General features: G+C 36.0%; 1 protein-coding gene across 1 annotated transcript in view; it reads left to right on the top strand.

Moving 5' to 3' along the window:
- The window catches only part of LOC127520217 (uncharacterized), a 46,455-nt gene extending 33,981 nt beyond the window's left edge, over window positions 1-12,474 (top strand). The window contains exons 5-12 of the mRNA XM_051908160.1: window positions 95-445; window positions 778-849; window positions 7,241-7,573; window positions 7,833-8,138; window positions 8,990-9,334; window positions 10,333-10,446; window positions 10,562-10,590; window positions 11,277-12,474. Coding sequence (XP_051764120.1) covers window positions 95-445; window positions 778-849; window positions 7,241-7,573; window positions 7,833-8,138; window positions 8,990-9,334; window positions 10,333-10,446; window positions 10,562-10,590; window positions 11,277-11,372 — 1,646 coding nt within the window. The 3' untranslated portion in view covers window positions 11,373-12,474. The remainder of the gene's footprint in view (window positions 1-94; window positions 446-777; window positions 850-7,240; window positions 7,574-7,832; window positions 8,139-8,989; window positions 9,335-10,332; window positions 10,447-10,561; window positions 10,591-11,276) is intronic.
- Window positions 12,475-17,595: the final 5,121 nt, after the last annotated feature.

Genomic DNA, 17,595 nt, shown 5'->3' with positions numbered 1-17,595 from the left:
TCATATGGGAATATTGGAGAGAGAGAGAGGAAAGGCATGGTTTCAGAATCCTATAGTAGAATCCTCTATCCAGCAGCAAATGTTTGTGTTTCAGATGTTCCTGGTGCAGAGATGGATAGGACAAAGTCAGTGAAGGAGGGAGAATCTGTCACTTTAGATCCTGGTGTAATGAAAACCCCCAAAGATTTGATGACATGGTACTTCAATGACACATGTATAGCTGAAATCACTGGATATCAGAGTAAGATCTGTACAGAAGAACAGTGTAATGAGAGATTCAGAGACAGACTGAAGCTGAATCATCAGACAGGATCTCTGACCATCACAAACACCAGAACCACAGACTCTGGAGTTTATAAACTGAAGATCATCACCAACAGCAGCTTTAGCATCCACCGGCAGCACAGCATCAGCATTATCAGCAAAAAGAGCCTTACTGGCACTGGTGAGTATAATTCAGTCATTCAGTTCAATTTCCCTTAAGCAGGTCTAGAGTATAGTTCAATGTTTTTGTTTTTATTGTGGCTTATCTGAAAAAGATAGCTCTCAATATTAAAATATAATTGAGATCATCTCTATTATCATGATGTGCATGTCAATTGACATATTTTTCACAACAAATGTGTGATGTTCACAATTCAAAAGTTATTAACATGAACAATGCATAAAATCGGTCAGTTTTTCCATAGATGACGTTCACTCAATAGCATACAACTGATGAAGGTGGTATCAATTGTTGTCAATCTCTAATAATAATGACTCTTTTTTTCATTACAGATTGGATTGTGTATTTACTTGCTATAGGAGGAGTAGCTGTCGGTATTCTGCTGGTGGCTGCAGGTGTAACTGGTGAGAATTTCTGGTTGTGTTTTCTGTGTGTGTATGTGTGATGTGGTTTCATTCCGTCATCATATACACCAGTATAATGACTAAAGATAGTGCTGCTTTTTTAGACGTGAAGTTGTTTAGGAAAGATGACTGGATTTTAAACTGAAAGTCAGAAGTTTTGTTTCAAATCACATGCCAAAAAAAAAAAAAAAATCACATGACAGTTATATTTTCCGTGCCATTTTATAGAAACAACAAAATCCTTAATGAATGGTTTGTGGGTATTTTAACCCCTTAGCATTCCTGTAAAATTAGCCTAAAATGCCTAAAAAAAAGGCATACCCAAAGTATGCTTTGGGTGCTGTTCTTTAACAAATCTGGAGTATATGCATGGTTTTGGTCTCTTTTGAAAGGTATGTATACCACGAGCAGTACAGTGGAAGCTAACAGGTTAATCACAAAGCATCAGATACTGCATTCAAACATGCTGCATTGATAGTCCAGAAGATGTCACTGTGATTCAGTTTATCAGATTGTAGATTCATTATTTTAGTATTTTGTGAGTGTGTGACTGTGTGTGTGAAATGAACATCAATCATGTTAATTTTCTTTACCTTCTGTGAATCTGTTTTCTTCAGGTAAATGGTGTAGAAAACCTGCCCGTAAAAACAGCATCCTGTATCCCTCATTAAGTAATCTTGTTTGGATAGAGGATGAGTTTTATTTTCAGTATGTGTAATTCTGTCACAACCATTTAGCTTTTAAACAATGTTAAGTGTAAAGTGATGTAAGCATTTTATTCAGGACAATGTAGTCTCACATAGCCAGACCTTCAGAATGACGCAGAAGGTCTGGACTGTATCGCAGCTTTTATTGGCCAAGGACCGCCCAAGAGGATGTTTGACTGAGACCGGCATGCAACTTATAAATTACTCATTCAAGAACGTTGTGCAAGTTTACAGCAACAGTGGAGCCACAAACTTCACATACTTTTGAAAATCCAGCATTTAGCTGACCTGATAAGCGCTCATTGTCACAGTTGTTAACTCGACGGCTTTCTTCTTCCACGAGGGGTTTTGGCGTCACAGTATTTGTTTTCAGGCGGACCGTTAAAGAACGTGACACACATGTCTCCCGAACATCCTGCAGAATTCAACCAACCAGATGTGTTTCCAGTGTGTGCCATATGCAGGGTTTGGGAGTAACGGAATACATGTAACAGTGTTACGTAATCAGGATACAAAAATCCAGTAACTAATTCGTTACAGTTACGTCAAAAAATGTAGTAATCAGATTAGTTACATTTTGAAGAAAGGAGGAATACTATCAAGATTACAATAGTTTCATTTAAAAACTAAATAAATCATTATTTTACCATAACAACACCACATAAAGCGCTGCCCTCAGGGAAAACGCTTTCAATTCATGGAAATTTCGTTGCTATTTTGTTTTCAAAAAAGAAAATGCAAACAACATGGTTGTACAGTGCAAACTCTGCCTTCCAGCTACGAAAACACGTTCTTTATTAAAGGACTAAAAATAATCTGTAATACCATACTGTAGCCACTAGATGTCTGAATAGCCCTTTACATATATATATTTAGGGCTATGTATTCCCAAGTTGTGGAAATGAGACATGATTGCTTAGTTTTTATATATTTTAAAAGTAACGAAAATGCTAAACATTAAAATTAAAGCAGAACAAACATGAACAGAAATGTTTGATACGAGCTTGTTCAGTTTGGTTATGATCTGATGTCACTTTTACAGGCCTATTTTTAAGCTCTAAATAATAACAATGATAATAATAATATTGCAATAGGTAATTTATCAGATTTTGTAAATATTTCTATTGTTGAGACCCATTCAAAAGTATGGAACGTGTAACATTTAAAAACTTAATTAAAATTAAATTTAAAAATGCAATTTATTTACAGTAAAGTTGACCCCTTTCTTTCTTTCTTTCTTTGTATATGTGACCTTGAAGTAATCCAAAAGTAATCAGATTACATTACTTTCATATTGTGGCACTTGGATTATGTTACTGAATACTTTTTTTATGAAGTAATTTGTAACTGCAACGGAATACATTTTTTAAAGTAACCCTCCCAAGCCTGGCCATATGCATCAGACATTCAGCCAACTGTCCGTGGGCGTGATGTCTGAGGCTGAGACTAATGCTGACTTGCAATATGTTTGTGCATCATGGATATTTTGGATCTTCAGTCTAAACTGTGAAGCTTAGTGAAATTTTCCTGGATTTAACCCTGGGAGTTATTCCAGCCCTATTACGCATTGTGGACACTACTGTGGACAGCTATTCAATAGTCATTTTCCTTTAAATGCACGGTTTTCAGTGATGTAACAGCATATGAGAGGACACTGCTGAGTCACTCCATAGGCTTCCACCCAGTGGCCAGAAGTTGTAACTGCAACTAAAATTCCTTTAAACAAAAACATTATGGCTGGTCAAAAAAGATGATTATGGCAGGAAAATCATTTATCAAAATATGAAGACTTAAAGGAAAAATAACATTGTTTAATTTTTAAAGTAGGCTATTTCATATACAGAGCCATATAAGTATATATTAATTTCATATATAGAGTCAGTTTTGATTAACCATGTGTTCACTAAATTGGACATCATGCATCTGCAGCTATATTTCAGCTAGTCATAACGTTGTTTTGAAAGTACTTAGTTCTTAGTAAATCAGTTTATGTTATCATTATGTAGCTTGCAGAGTATTTACTGTAAAAGAAATTTGCAAAGTGCAAGTTTTGTTGGCAAAGGTTATTTACACTATTGCTCTGTCCACCATTGACTGGTTGAGCAAGACAAAATTACTTACCTGTAATTAGTATGGTAACATGAACAGTGGTGTGGCTTATCAGCTGAGAGCTATTTAGAATATAAATTAATAAAATATTCCAAAAGTGTAAATAAAGTGACTAACGGGTATTTAATAGGCCTATAATTAAAATTTGAGGTGGCGTCCTCGCAGTGATTCGACGGGATGGCACACCGACCGTGACATGTGCAGCTCATAATGTTAAGCCCAAAGTATACTTCATTTCTGATGTGAATAGCATATGCATATACCAGGAACATAGCCTTTCAAATCAAAGTATAGTCCATATATAATCATGGCTCACTTCCTGGACCTTCAAGGACAGCTTTACTGATCAGCAGGTTCAATATAATTAGGGTTAGGTGTAGGTCTTACACTTACATGCTATTTCCATTCACACTAATGCTATTTGCTCCAGTGTATTGTAGTACATTTTAAAACTGTATGCAATAAAAACATTCAGTGTATCCTGTATGATTATATTTATTAAAATAATAAATGGATGCTGTCTTATTGGGACCTTACTTGATTTATTTGATTTTTTTTACACCTTTACCTGCCCATTGTTGGTGCTTTCGGCGGTGGACAGGGGTCAGCATGGGCACCCTGACTGGTCTGCAGCTATGCAGCCCCATACGCAACAAACTGTGATGCACTGTGTATTCTGACACCTTTCTATCAGAACCAGCATTAACTTCTTGAGCAATTTGAGCTACAGTAGCTCGTCTGTTGGATCGGACCACACGGGCCAGCCTTCGCTCCCCACGTGCATCGAGTCTCGGCTGCCCGTGACCCTGTCGTCAGTTCACCACTGTTCCTTCCTTGGAGCACTTTTGATAGATTCTGACCACTGCAGACTGGGAACACCCCACAAGAGCTGCAGTTTTGGAGATGCTTTGACCCAGTCGTCTAGCCATCACAATTTGGCCCTTTTCAAACTTGCTCAAATCATACACTTGCTCATTTTTCCTGCTTCTAACACATCAACTTTGAGGATAAAATGTTCACTTCCTTCCAAATACATCACACCCACTAACAGGTGCCGTGATGAAGAGATTATCAGTGTTATTCACTTCACCTGTCAGTGTTCATAATGCTATGTCTGATCAGTGTATATTGTTCAATTAAAAGATCAGCAATTGATTATGGCTGTATGGTAGATAGAACAGCAAGTTATACACAAATAAAGAAACTAGATGTGATGCAGATGCAGGCTCTGAGAATGTGTTGTGGGGCTTTTAGTAGTTCTCCTGTGATGCTGTACAAGTTGAAATGGGTGAAATACCACTAGAAGTGAGAAGGCAACAAATAGCTATGAATGAATGTGTATATCATTAAAAGGACAGGGATATACACCCAACTAAGCCTGTTTGACCAAATAATGGGTCTAGATCAGTGGAAATACACTCAAAGTGTGCCATTACCTGAAGTACCTATATGATTGTTTCCTATGTCTTGTATACACATGTACAAGAACTGATTAAAGAAAATAAGGACACGACAGTTGAACATTTAGTGAATTATACACAAAACAAAAATACAGTAATATTTTACTTATTTTTACAGATGGATCAAAAGACCCAGAATCTGGAGGAAAAGTAGGAACAGCAGTAAATGTTCAAAAACACCAGGTAAATATTAAAATTAGTATTTCATATAATCTAATGATGTTTACAGCTGAGCTTGTGGCAATATATCTGTCTCTACAGTGGGTGGAAGAAACAAGGCTAGACAAAGTAGTTATGCTCTGACTCTTTAGCAGCTCTAAAAAGCCTGATATATGGTCATTCTTATATTGTAGATGAGATATAATATATGATATATTGCAACTAGTGTACGTACTGTATAATACAGGAATTAACATTAACTTTGGATTCCTGCACATGTAGGAATAGAAGGAAATGAGATAGTGGATAAACTAGCAAAAAAAAAAAAAAGAAGAAGAAGAAGAAGAAAAAAAAAGAAAACTTTTCCACACTCAAGATCAGTTGGTGGCGCTAAAAGCTGGTTTGCCAACTGCCAACAAACAAGAAGAAGAAGTCACGGCTCCGTTTCCGGAAGTGAGGCAAAATTTCACGAAAACTGGGCGCATGCTCAGTGTCCGTAGTTGTATCCTTTCTAGTCTTTACTCGTTTCCTTCTCATCCTTCGACTGCTGCTCACGCCACTTGTTTTTTAGCAATAGGGTCTGGCTGTCGAGGCTAAGCAAAAATAACGCAATCCGTTTTTTTCCTGTTTGTTTTTCACACGTTTCGCAGTTTCGGCGTTGATCATCACATTACTAGCAAAAACGACACAAGTTTTGTTAATGTTTTTGACGCGGCCTCTTCAAATCCCCACTATAGGCTACTTTCGATTTCACTTAAAATGGTACCGATATAAACATTCGACAGAATCTGGACTTCCGGAAAAGTGAGGAAAATAATGCTCGGCATTTTTCTCGCACTGTGTGTTTTGCATCTGCATGGTAAGCTATTTATTTAGAAGACATGTTGTTATAGTATATTTAGATATGTTTCTGAGGGAGCAGTGAAGGAAACAGCCATTTCCTGTGGCATCGCGTCACCATTAACAGATAAGCCTAATCCACTCACATATCAAATTTAAATAGTGAATATATTTTTGTACAGCTTCAAGTAGACCTTTTATTTTTTTAATGTTTTTACGCAGTTTGATTTGGGAGAGAGGGAAGATTTAACCTCCCAACTTCAAAACAAAATTGTTAAACAAAAGGCTGTGGCAGGGTCGTAGGGCTACGCTTACGAAATTAACCATGATTTTATTATAGTAAGAGTGTAGTAACCATTTTTTTTTTTTTGCCGATTGATTACCATTTGTATAACCATATTTGCTATGCTACAAATACCATGGTTAAACTATGGTTAATGTAAAAAAACAACAAAAAAAACATGGTTAATTTGCGGTTGCCATGGCTTAACTACAGTAACTGTGGTTTTTGGTTTTATTTGTAGTTAATCCATGGCTAATTTTCGTAAGGGTACATAAACTTTGGAGCCTCAACTGTGTGTACTATTACAACTCTGTCTGTATGAAAGTTACAATTTAATTTCGAATATCTATAAATGAGCCTAACTATTGACATGAATGGGTCCGCTAAATTCACGGAAAACCGAAGACATTAATATCTTTAATACTTGGACAGACAAACTGTAGATTTGAAGACAAAGCAATATTTAGAATTAATATATGTAATAGTATTATTTAAAAATAACATTAGGTTATATGCCAGCACTTTAAAGGCGCAATATCCATCAAGGTCTATGAAAATGTGTAGTGATCCCTAAATTTATGAATTCACAAATATAATTATTTTGTTCAAGATCATTCATGAGACTCGTGTTTGTCTGATGAGTGAATGTGTGAATCAGTGATCTTCTGATGTTTGTTTGCATGTTACATTATGAATCCAGACATATTTCTCACAGTATGTATTATTTGTAGAATAACAAAAGTGTTGTATTGTTTTCACAGCACTTTACTGTTGTGTAATTTTGTTTTGATTAATGAGTTGATTTTTAATTTATCTGTTAATTTCTTCTTCAGGTGTGTTTGGTGTTGGTTTAGACAAAGTATCAGTGACGGAAGGAGATCCAGTCACTCTACACGCCAATGTTGAAATAAACAAGAAAGACAGAATTAAATGGTTTTATAAAAACACTCGTATAGCTCAAATCATTGGAGATATTAGTATCTGCACAGACATTCAGTGTAATGAAGGAACTGAGAGATTCAGAGACAGACTGAAGCTGGACAATCAGACTGGATCTCTGACCATCACAAACACCAGAACCACAGACTCAGGAGAATATGAACTACAGATCACCAGCAGCAGCAGCAATACCGACAGCCTTAAGATCTTCAGTGTTAAAGTCAGTGGTGAGTATAATTTAGTCATTCAATGCATTTTTCATTGAGGACTGTTAAATTACAGCTGAATATTTTAAATCCGTAAAGTAAAATGAAAAAGTAAGCTTTGACTCAATATTATTACTTTAACATTTTTCACATGAACAATGCGTAAAATGACAGAGCTATAATATCAGTGTTATTTTGCATGTTGGAAAAAAAAACATTGCTAGAATTTTTACCCAAATTTCAAAAGTGATTTATGATCATCTGTGAATTTCTTCTTCAGGAGCTGTAGTGTCAGTGATGGAGGGAGATTCAGTCACTCTACACACTGATATTACAACAAACCAGCGAGACAGAATTAAATGGTATTTTAATGACACTCGCATCGCTGAAATAAATGGAGATCTCAGTAAGAGCTGTACAGATGTTCAGTGTAATGAAGGTAATGAGAGATTCAGAGACAGACTGAAGCTGGATAATCAGACTGGATCTCTGACCATCATGAACATCAGAACCACAGACTCTGGAGTTTATCAACTAGAAATCATCAGCCGCAACAGTGAAAAGATCTTCAATGTAGCTTTTCATGGTGAGTCATTAAACATTTAAAAGCAGGTCATGTATGTTTATATCTTGTATTTGTTGTGTTTATAATATAAGTGTCTCTTAGCAGCATGAAAAACAAAACATTTCTTCAAAACATCCATTGTAAATGGATTATGTAAGTGATAATCAATGGCTAGGTGTGCATTACACAATTTGAATGCACAATGTGGAGGCAAAGAACCACATGGATTATACCATGGTCATTTGCCAGCACAGACAACTACATGCTGTTATTGATGTTTGCAGGTCAATATTTGACCGGAAGGGTAAAAATTGTGTTTTTTCATCAGTTATGGCTCATGAGATCAGGCATTCTGTCTGCTTTCAATCAGACACAGAGATATTGTACTGTGGTAAAATTACATTAATTTGAAATAATTGTAGCATTTATTTTGAGCAATTAGTGAGAGAGAGAGAGGGAGATTGTGTGAGTGTGTGAATTACCTGATCCTGTGCAGTGTCTCTCTACTAACAGTGAAACTGAGTTTTGGCTTAATTTTTCTACAGTGGAAGGAAGTGAAGAAACATGCTGTCCTTCTTTTTTGCAGTCTATGTGTGGTTTCAATAAAGGCAGTGCATTAATGTATAACAGTGATTAAACTGACTGGAACTACCTGTGCATTTGTGTATTCAGACAGACCATGGTATGAATACAGAAAATGAGCAAAGAACACACGTTATAATCAATGCATGTCTTTACAAACCATACTTTGTGTTGTATGCCTAAATTAAATCTGCTCATCATATAAAATATAATTGTTTCCATATCCACAGCTTTTATAATTTGCTGTTTTCAGCAAAAGATCTTTCAGCATCTGTTGGTTTGTGTTTCAGATGTTTCTGCTGTTGAACGAGATGAAGTGAAGACAGTGAAGGAGGGAGAATCTGTTACTTTAGATCCTGGTGTAATAAAAAACCCAAATGATGTGATGACATGGTATTTTAATGACATTTCTATTGCTGAACTCACTAGAGATCAGAGCAAGATCTGTACAGATGTTCAGTGTAAAGATGGTGATGAGACATTCAAAGACAGACTGCAGGTGAATCAGACTGGATCTCTGACCATCATGAACACCAGAACCACAGACTCTGGAGAATATAAACTAGAGATCAGCAACAGAAGCAGCAGCAGCTTCAGTATTAGAAGGATTAAGAGCTTCATTGTTACTGTCTCTGGTGAGTGTCATTTAGTCTGTCAGTGCATTTAAAGGAATAGTTCACTTTCAAATGAAAATTAGCCCAAGCTTTACTCACCCTCAATCCATCCTAGGTGTATATGACTTTCTTCTTGCTGATGAACACAATCAGAGATATATTAATAAATATCCCTGACGCATCTGAGCTTTATAATGGCAATGAATGATATCAATGCTTATGATCTGAAGAAAGTGCTTCCATCCACATCCATCCATCATAAACATACTCCACACGGCTCTGGGGGTTAATAAAGGCCTTCTGAAGTGAAGCGATGCATTTGTGGAACTGGCGTTGCATCAGTTAAGCTTTTTCTGTTTGTTGAATCGGGGCGGCGTAGGATGCAGCATAAGCTTTTTGAACTGTGAGAGTTTTACACTTTCATTGAATACGGAAGGCGGTCTGGCGGAAGCTAGATATTTTACTTCATAACTTGTTAAATATGGATTTTTTTTTTTTTTTGCACAAATGCATCGTTTCGCTTCAGAAGGCCTTTATTAACCCCCCGGGGCCGTGTGGAGCACATATTTATGATGGATAGATGTGGATGGAAGCACTTTCTTCAGCTCATACTCGTTGGTCCTGTTCACGGCCATTATAAATCTCGGATGCGTCAGGATATTTATTAATATATCTCCAACTGTGTTCATCAGAAAGAAGAAAGTCATATACACTTAGGATGGCTGGAGGGTGAGTGAAAACTTTCATTTGAAAGTGAACTAATCCTTTAAAAACAGTGCTTTTCGTTCTGGACAGTTTTGACCAACATTTTTATGAATGTTATTAACCTGCACAATGCACAAAATCAGTTTTCCTGTAAGCATGGGTGCTTTGGTGTCGTTTTGGTTCCTGTTCCTCAAAAACCCACCATTTATCAGTTAAATCAGTACCACACAACTGATGAACAAAACAGAAAGGTGTAAATATCCGTCAGAACCATCAGTAAAATTGATACGACTGTCTGTCTTTATCTATTTAAGGTTCAGGTCTGTCTTCAGCTGCTGCAGCAGGAATAGTTGTTGTTTTTGTTCTTCTGGTGGCTGCTGCTGCTGTAACTGCTGGTGTGATTTACTATTGCAAGCTTCAAAGTAGAAGTGAGTATACAGCAGATTTTACAAATGATATAATACAATATATGAAAATGAGTTTTCTTTGTAATTGGCCAAAGTCATCTGTGTTTATTTGAGTTTGTTATTCTTGTTCAAACAGGCAACAGGGAGCTGCAAAGTCCTATCCAGGTAAAATTAAACGATTCTGATCTGTGAGATCTGAAAGTAGTGTGTGTCTGTTTGAATGTGAGTTTTTGGTGTTTGTGTGTGTGTGTGTGTTTTATGTTTTAAAAGCAGTGGAGTGAGAATATTATTGTGATTTAAGTAATTCTATTTATATTATTGTACAATAAGTATTTTACTGCTTTAGGGTGAGGGTGTAAGAAAAAGGTTTAATTTTTGTCCTTATTGTTTATCACCATCAAAGCAGGTCTTCACAGTGGAGGCAGAGCCAAAAAACAACTCTTGAAGAAACTAAATGATAATAAAATAATAATACAAATTAAAACAATATAAAAACAAAAATTGCAACTTTATTTAGAGCAAGTGTCTTGTCAGTACTTGCCAATATAGTTCAAGCAATTTAGATGAGGAAGAAAGATAGTGTCTGACATGCAAAATCAAAAGTTCAGTGTTTGAAATCACATGCAGCAGTTTTATTGTTTGTCAGTAATTGTAGAAAACACCCAAATTCCTAATGAATAGTTTCAATCAGAAATTATGACATCCAAACATTGTACTACAGTAACATGTCAAATATTCAGGAAAAGTAAACCCCAGCATTACCTTTTTTTTTTTTTTTTGTCTGTTTGTGTGACTGAATCATCAATCCTGTTCATTTCTTTTACCTTCTGTGAATCTGTTCTCTCTTACAGGAGAATGGTGTACAATACTCAGTTGTTAGTCAGAATGTGGAGCTTGTTAATGAGACATCCCATAATTTGACTGAGACTGCCAATGGAAAGCATTAAACCTGCAATAAAGTATTAAGAAAAGCAGCACTTTACCAGCAATAGAACAGCAAGGCCTGGTTTCACTCAGGTCTTAGTTGAACTAAGGACTGATCCTGGCTTTATCTTTTATAAATGTGCCTTACAAAGAAAAAAGAAAGAAAGAAAAAAAAAAAGTTGTGCATTTTGAGACAAAACAATGGTTCTGACATATTTTAAGATATATCAGTGCAAGTTGCTTTTAGTTAAAACAGAGTGAAACTGGGGACAAGTGTTTGATGTTTTCCAGTGTGTAGAGGTTTATTAAAGCTGCTGAAGTGATCCAGACAGGAACAGTGAGACCTTTTTTGTTTTTCATTTGCACTGATCTGGTTTTGATATATCGGTTATTTTGTCCCGTCTGTGTACATCCTTCTGTAACTGACTGTTTTACCATTCCAAGATGGCCATTTTAATCCAGCAGTAAATTTGACTACTAGTATAGTCACAGATGATCTTGTACTGTAAGACACAAGTGCTCTTCACAAATACTGTCGAATCGGAATCGAACAACATGCAGGTGCTGAATGGAGTGTGCACTACCGATACTGTAGCTGCCTGTCATTTTTGTATTGACATTTATTGACTTTCTACATATTGTGTTTTGGATTGTGGTTACTAAACAGGGGTTTAGTAAGTGCTTTTGACAACAATCTTAGTCCCCTATTTTTAATCTTAGTCCCCTATTTTTTTTTTTTTTATTAGACTTTTGTTTTGTACTCATTGTAAATATATAAATAGCCTCAATATGATAGGGATTTAGAACTGTCTAAATGTATTATTTATTTGTCACGTACATATTTTGTCATGTCAAAGCAAGTACTGCCATTTGCCAAACTCTGCACAAAATCCTGTACCATGAACTAGACATGGATGTTTTCATTTCACAAACACTAATGGTTGAGTTTATTTTAGTAAGATGTTCAAATATTTTAAATAATCTGTGCATATAAAGATGTTTTATTTTGTGGGAAAGAAAAAAAAAATCGCATGCCTTTGATGAGCACAGAATTTTTAAACCCTATTTTTTCTGATTGTATGCTTATATGATAAATGCCATTAAAAACATTTGTTTCACCTATAACTGGATTCTCTGAATGGTGAATTCCTAGTTAGGACACTAGATGTTGCTCTAATACAGTATTCATTCTACTTGTATTGTACAAATGCACTCACCAGCCACTTGGTTACAGCTTGCTAGTAGGTTTGACCCACTTTTGCCTTCGGAACTGTTTTATTTTTTTGTGATATAGATTCAACATGATACTTGGATTGAGATCTGGTGACTGTGGAGGCCATTTGAGTTCGGTAAGCTCACTGTCATGTTCAAAAAACAGTTTGAGATGACTTAAGCTTTATGGCATGCCATGTTATCCTGCTGGATGTAACCATCAGAAGATGGTACACTCTAGTCATAAAGGGATGGACATGGTCAGCAACAATACTCGGGTAGGCTGTGGGATTTAAACGATGCAAAATGATTGACACTAAGGGACCCAAAGTGTTCCATGAAAATATCCTCAATGGTTTTCTATGAGAGCAAAGGGAGGCATGACTTCACCTGCGGGTGTCGCTGTTGGGCAGTGTTCCTTAAGAAATACGAGTGACTTGCGCTCTTTTTAATGTCATAATTTGTAATGTTTGTGTTGTTTTACTCCATTGCACCACCAGCAGCCTGAATCCTTAATACAAGGCAGGATGGTCCATGCTTTCATGTTTGTGATTTTGTGCTCTAATTTCCAACCCTGATCTAAACTATGAAATGGGGGAATCTTAGGGAAATGCAGGGGAAGTTATATGTTTACAATAAGTATTAGGTGCAAACACATAAATTTGATGTCAGCTATTATTTAAAAACATTGCAGCTTTGCAGCTGTCCATTGTCAACTCAAAATAAGTCTCCTAACAACCAACGTAAAGCACAACATTAACTCATTATCATTCGTGTTGCAGATGTATATCAAAAGAGTGTCACCAGACACATTTATTAATAGGTTTTATTTTTATGTATGTATAAGAACAAATTCGATGCGCTTTCCCTTGAAGGTGTTTGGAAGAATACTGTCAATCTGAGCTCTGCCTGCGGGGTATGTAGCTGGGGTTTCTGGCCATAGGAAATAATGCCACGGTAGCCGCTGGTGCATACATTCTTGGACAGGGAATTGTGACTCCGGACCTAGCTCTGTAGAGTCATTGACTTTATGTAAGTTGTTATGGCATTCATTCCTTTAGCATGGCGGAGTAAGTATTTGTTCCCCAAAGTCCTAGCAGTGCGAGTTTCCATACGAAAGGGAATGTCTCGGGTTATGAATGTAACCATAGTTCCCTGACAAGGGGACCGAGACACTACTGCATCTCATTGCCATGCTTTGGGTATGCCTGCCCACATCTCCTGCAGAAAGAAAAAACTAGGTTAATTTGAGATTGGCTAAAGGCCCCGATATACTTCAAACGAAATTGAAGAACGAGCTGATATGATGGCCAAAACAAAGTTCATTTTGTGTTCGTTTTGGGAGTTCAAAGCGGCTTGCCAAAGCAAACTCTCAGGAAAAGTTATAGGAGGTGTGCGCTGAGGCTCTGTCTTCTTTCACGTGGAATTTTTCTCGGACTCATTTCATCTGTAGAGATCGTAAGATCTCCGCGGGTAAAAAAAATAAACACACTAGATAGCCACTTTATAAATGAAGTTGTGCTTTTGATGAAATGAGGCACTTGACACTGTTTTTCATGTTTGATACTGTAAAGCTGCTTGTTTTTAAGCAATCTATTGAATAAAGTGCTATATAAATATGTGACGTGACTGGAGTGCTAATTTGCAGAGCTTGTGCTAACATACCAATGTTGTTATGATCAGATGCTTTTTTTTATGCTTTCTATAAAAAATTCTTGCTGTTTTCTCATTTTTGTTGTGTTTATTTTGTTACTGAGAAGAAAGTGCACAGCACATCAACATATTCATCTAAATGTCGCTCTCAGCAGTGTGGGCGGAGTCAGATGTTCGATTACAGTATATCGCAGCTCACACATTTCGAACTTCATTTTACCCCTAAATGAAGAGCGAAAAAAGAACTTAGTTTGAGGTATATCGGGGCCTTAAATCTGTGTAGAACTGATCACCACAAAATTCATGCCAAATGTGTCCGAGTGTGGCCCGCCTTGCTTTGATGTCATTCTGATGTGTCAAAAAACTCAGTCGACGGCGAGGCGGATTCTGCAGTCAGGCGCAGTTGCTCTCCACCGACTGTTCTGATCAAAAGCACGATGGGAAAATGTCTTGCTGAGGAGACAGCATAATGCTCATTGGTTTACACAGCCGTGATGTGTTGATCTCTTTTAAAATGTTTGATTTTAAAACTCTGATATTATGTTTTGTGTATAAATTGTGAATATTCTCAAACTCTCTGACTGTGCTATCTCTCTATAATATGTGACTGTTATGTGATATAGGATATATAATTGATCATATTTCTAAAAAAAAATAAATAAATAAATAAATGTCTGTAACTAAAAATTGAGGGAAAATTTTTGGATTTTCCATCTTTTGGATGAAATTAAATAAACAACCTATAACAACTACTTTGGGTGTCTTGGTCATAATATTTATTTTCCATATAAAATCAGCAGAACTAAATTACGTCCAGTTTGCATGAGTGTGAATCCTGCGATATCCGCCTTTGATCTTGTAGGTGTCTGATCCACTACGAGAACAGAGAACTGTTGGACTTGCCTGCACTTTTTTCACTCTTCCCCTCACTGCAGCCGCCTACTCTCGCCTACAAGTGAGGCTGTTATGCACTGCTCAGAGACACGAAGGCTGAGGATCCAAGTGCAGCATTTAATAAGAGGGTAATCCAGGGTAAAACAGGCAAAGTCTGCAGTCTAACAGACAAGATCTAGTGAAGAGTGAATGATAAACCAGACTTTATATATGGTGAACTAATGGCACTGAGATACAGGTCGAACTGATTTGAATTAAATTTAACTAAATTTTGACAATTTTTCTTTTGGATAGCACTGTTGTCCCATAATTTTTTACTTTTTGTTATTTTCTCAACAAAACCATTGAAACATCCATCAAACATCGGCATTCTACCATAAATATTACAACAGTACATCATACATTGAATTTATTCTTAAAATAATTCCCTTAAAATAATTCTGCCTTAGATTACTACATTGCTTAAATTAATACATTTTAGCTAATGCGTGATTTGTATATGTACATTTCTGAAATTACTTAATTTGGACACAGTCACATCTGATAACAGATTACTCTAAATTAGTTGACATGCATTCTCTGTAAAGCTGCTTTGAAACGATATGTATTGTGAATAGCGCTATGCAAATAGATGTAAATTAAATTGAACATTGACAGAAAAAAAAAAACAGGATATGATCTTTATTTAAAAAAGGTGTGAGATCCAAGAATAGTTCTTCTTAGAACTAACTTCTGCCTCTCTTGAGCTGGAAATAATGATTGAAACTAGCTGAGCTTATCTGCACGATCACTGCACGAGTGTATAAGGTCATGTTGCATATGCACCCAAAGTATAAGATATTTTCATATTTCACAGTAATATCACTGTTTGGTTTAAGACTATCTTTGTGAAACACAAGCTCAGTATTTTGTAGTAAAGTGTTTTTGTTCTGTAGAGCAGAAGTCAAACGGTTTCATGTGAGCAGCAATGGAAAAAACCCTTCAACCACACTCTTCACACAGACACTATTGACACCTCGAACATTCGCAAAAACTGACATCAAACACAAACCTCCTGCAGTAGATACATTTTCATGCTCAATGTCCAACAACAGAGCAAATAATGTCTGTTTAGATGTAAATAAATGAATAAAGCAGGGCCTCCACTCCTTTAGATGAGTTTTTTGCATCTATGTTTTGCACTTTTTTTCATGAGATTCGTATACCTATGGTCTCTTGAATACAGACAAGGTAATACAGAGATGGAAGGTGATGGAAAAAATATGAGATGAAAGGGAAAATATTGTTTTAAAAACAAATTATAGTTTTCTAAGCGAACACAATGTTTCTCTGGGAAACGCAATAATTTTGAGAGAGAATGCAGAAGCAAATTGAAATTTTTCCCCCTCCCAGCTCAATTTTTTTTAACCATCACCATGTCCCTTTAGGGCTCCTTACTTTCAGTTAAAACATGAAAGGAGATTCCTGAAAGTGATCAAACAGTTATGTCAGTGAAAGAGATTAAACAGTTGTGTCTTGTACTTATAAAAAGATTGAATTTTGATCATCTTTTCATGGTGAGAGGTGCATAATCCACATGATCCTCCTCTTTCACTTTCTGTAAAAAAAAAGCATAAAAGATATGATTATAATAAAAAATGTGACAATCTGAAGATTGATTGAGATTTAATGTGATATAGGCCTACAGCTTTTTTTCTAATAACATTAATCAACACTGTTATATGAAAAAAATCTCCCTCCTATGGCCAAACTAACATAAAGCAACTTCAGGAAACAACATCAAACATCTTCTATATCAGTGGTATTGCTAGCTAGTTATCTGACACAATAACTTTAATTTAAATTGAACAAAATATTATTTGTTCAAATCAACTTGTTACAGTCTTGTTGTACAAACCATTAATTGTTGAAATGTTTCTTTTCCTCAATGTAAAATTAATTGAACAAATTAGTTTAAAGTTTAGAGATCCTGCACTTTTTCAGTGTTTCTCAGTTGCTAAAATGTAGTCCGGATCAAATGAATAATTGCTTGCTTAAATGTAATCTGTGATGGGTCTCTTAATTAATTGTCTTACCGATTTCTGTGTGTTTCTTTTGTAGAACACTGGTTCAGCGTAAGTGATCTCTTCTGCACGAGTCTGAACTGTTTCAACAATCAAAGATGCATTAAAACAACAAAACTCAACTTCTTTACAGTTTCTTTACAACTTATTATTAGTGCTGTCAAAGTTAAAATATAAATGACACATTTAATTAAATGTTTAACGGTGCAGTTTTTAAAAATGGCAAAATTAATTTAACATTAGACCTTTTCACACACAAAACATCCCGAACAGAGTTTGTGTTTACCACTAAATTTAAAGAGACATTCTTTAATTTAAAAACCCAGGCAGGATGTTTAACAAAAGTAGAGTCATTTGCATTCGTTGCATGGCGAAATTTATCAAGTCATCATATAGAGATTTTAATTTGAGCACCAACTGCATC

The sequence above is a fragment of the Ctenopharyngodon idella genome, chromosome 10 (assembly GCF_019924925.1).
Source record: "Ctenopharyngodon idella isolate HZGC_01 chromosome 10, HZGC01, whole genome shotgun sequence".
Classification (NCBI taxonomy): domain Eukaryota; kingdom Metazoa; phylum Chordata; class Actinopteri; order Cypriniformes; family Xenocyprididae; genus Ctenopharyngodon; species Ctenopharyngodon idella.
The sequence above is the reverse complement of the archived record's forward strand: the minus strand, read 5'-3'. Positions and strand labels throughout refer to the sequence as shown.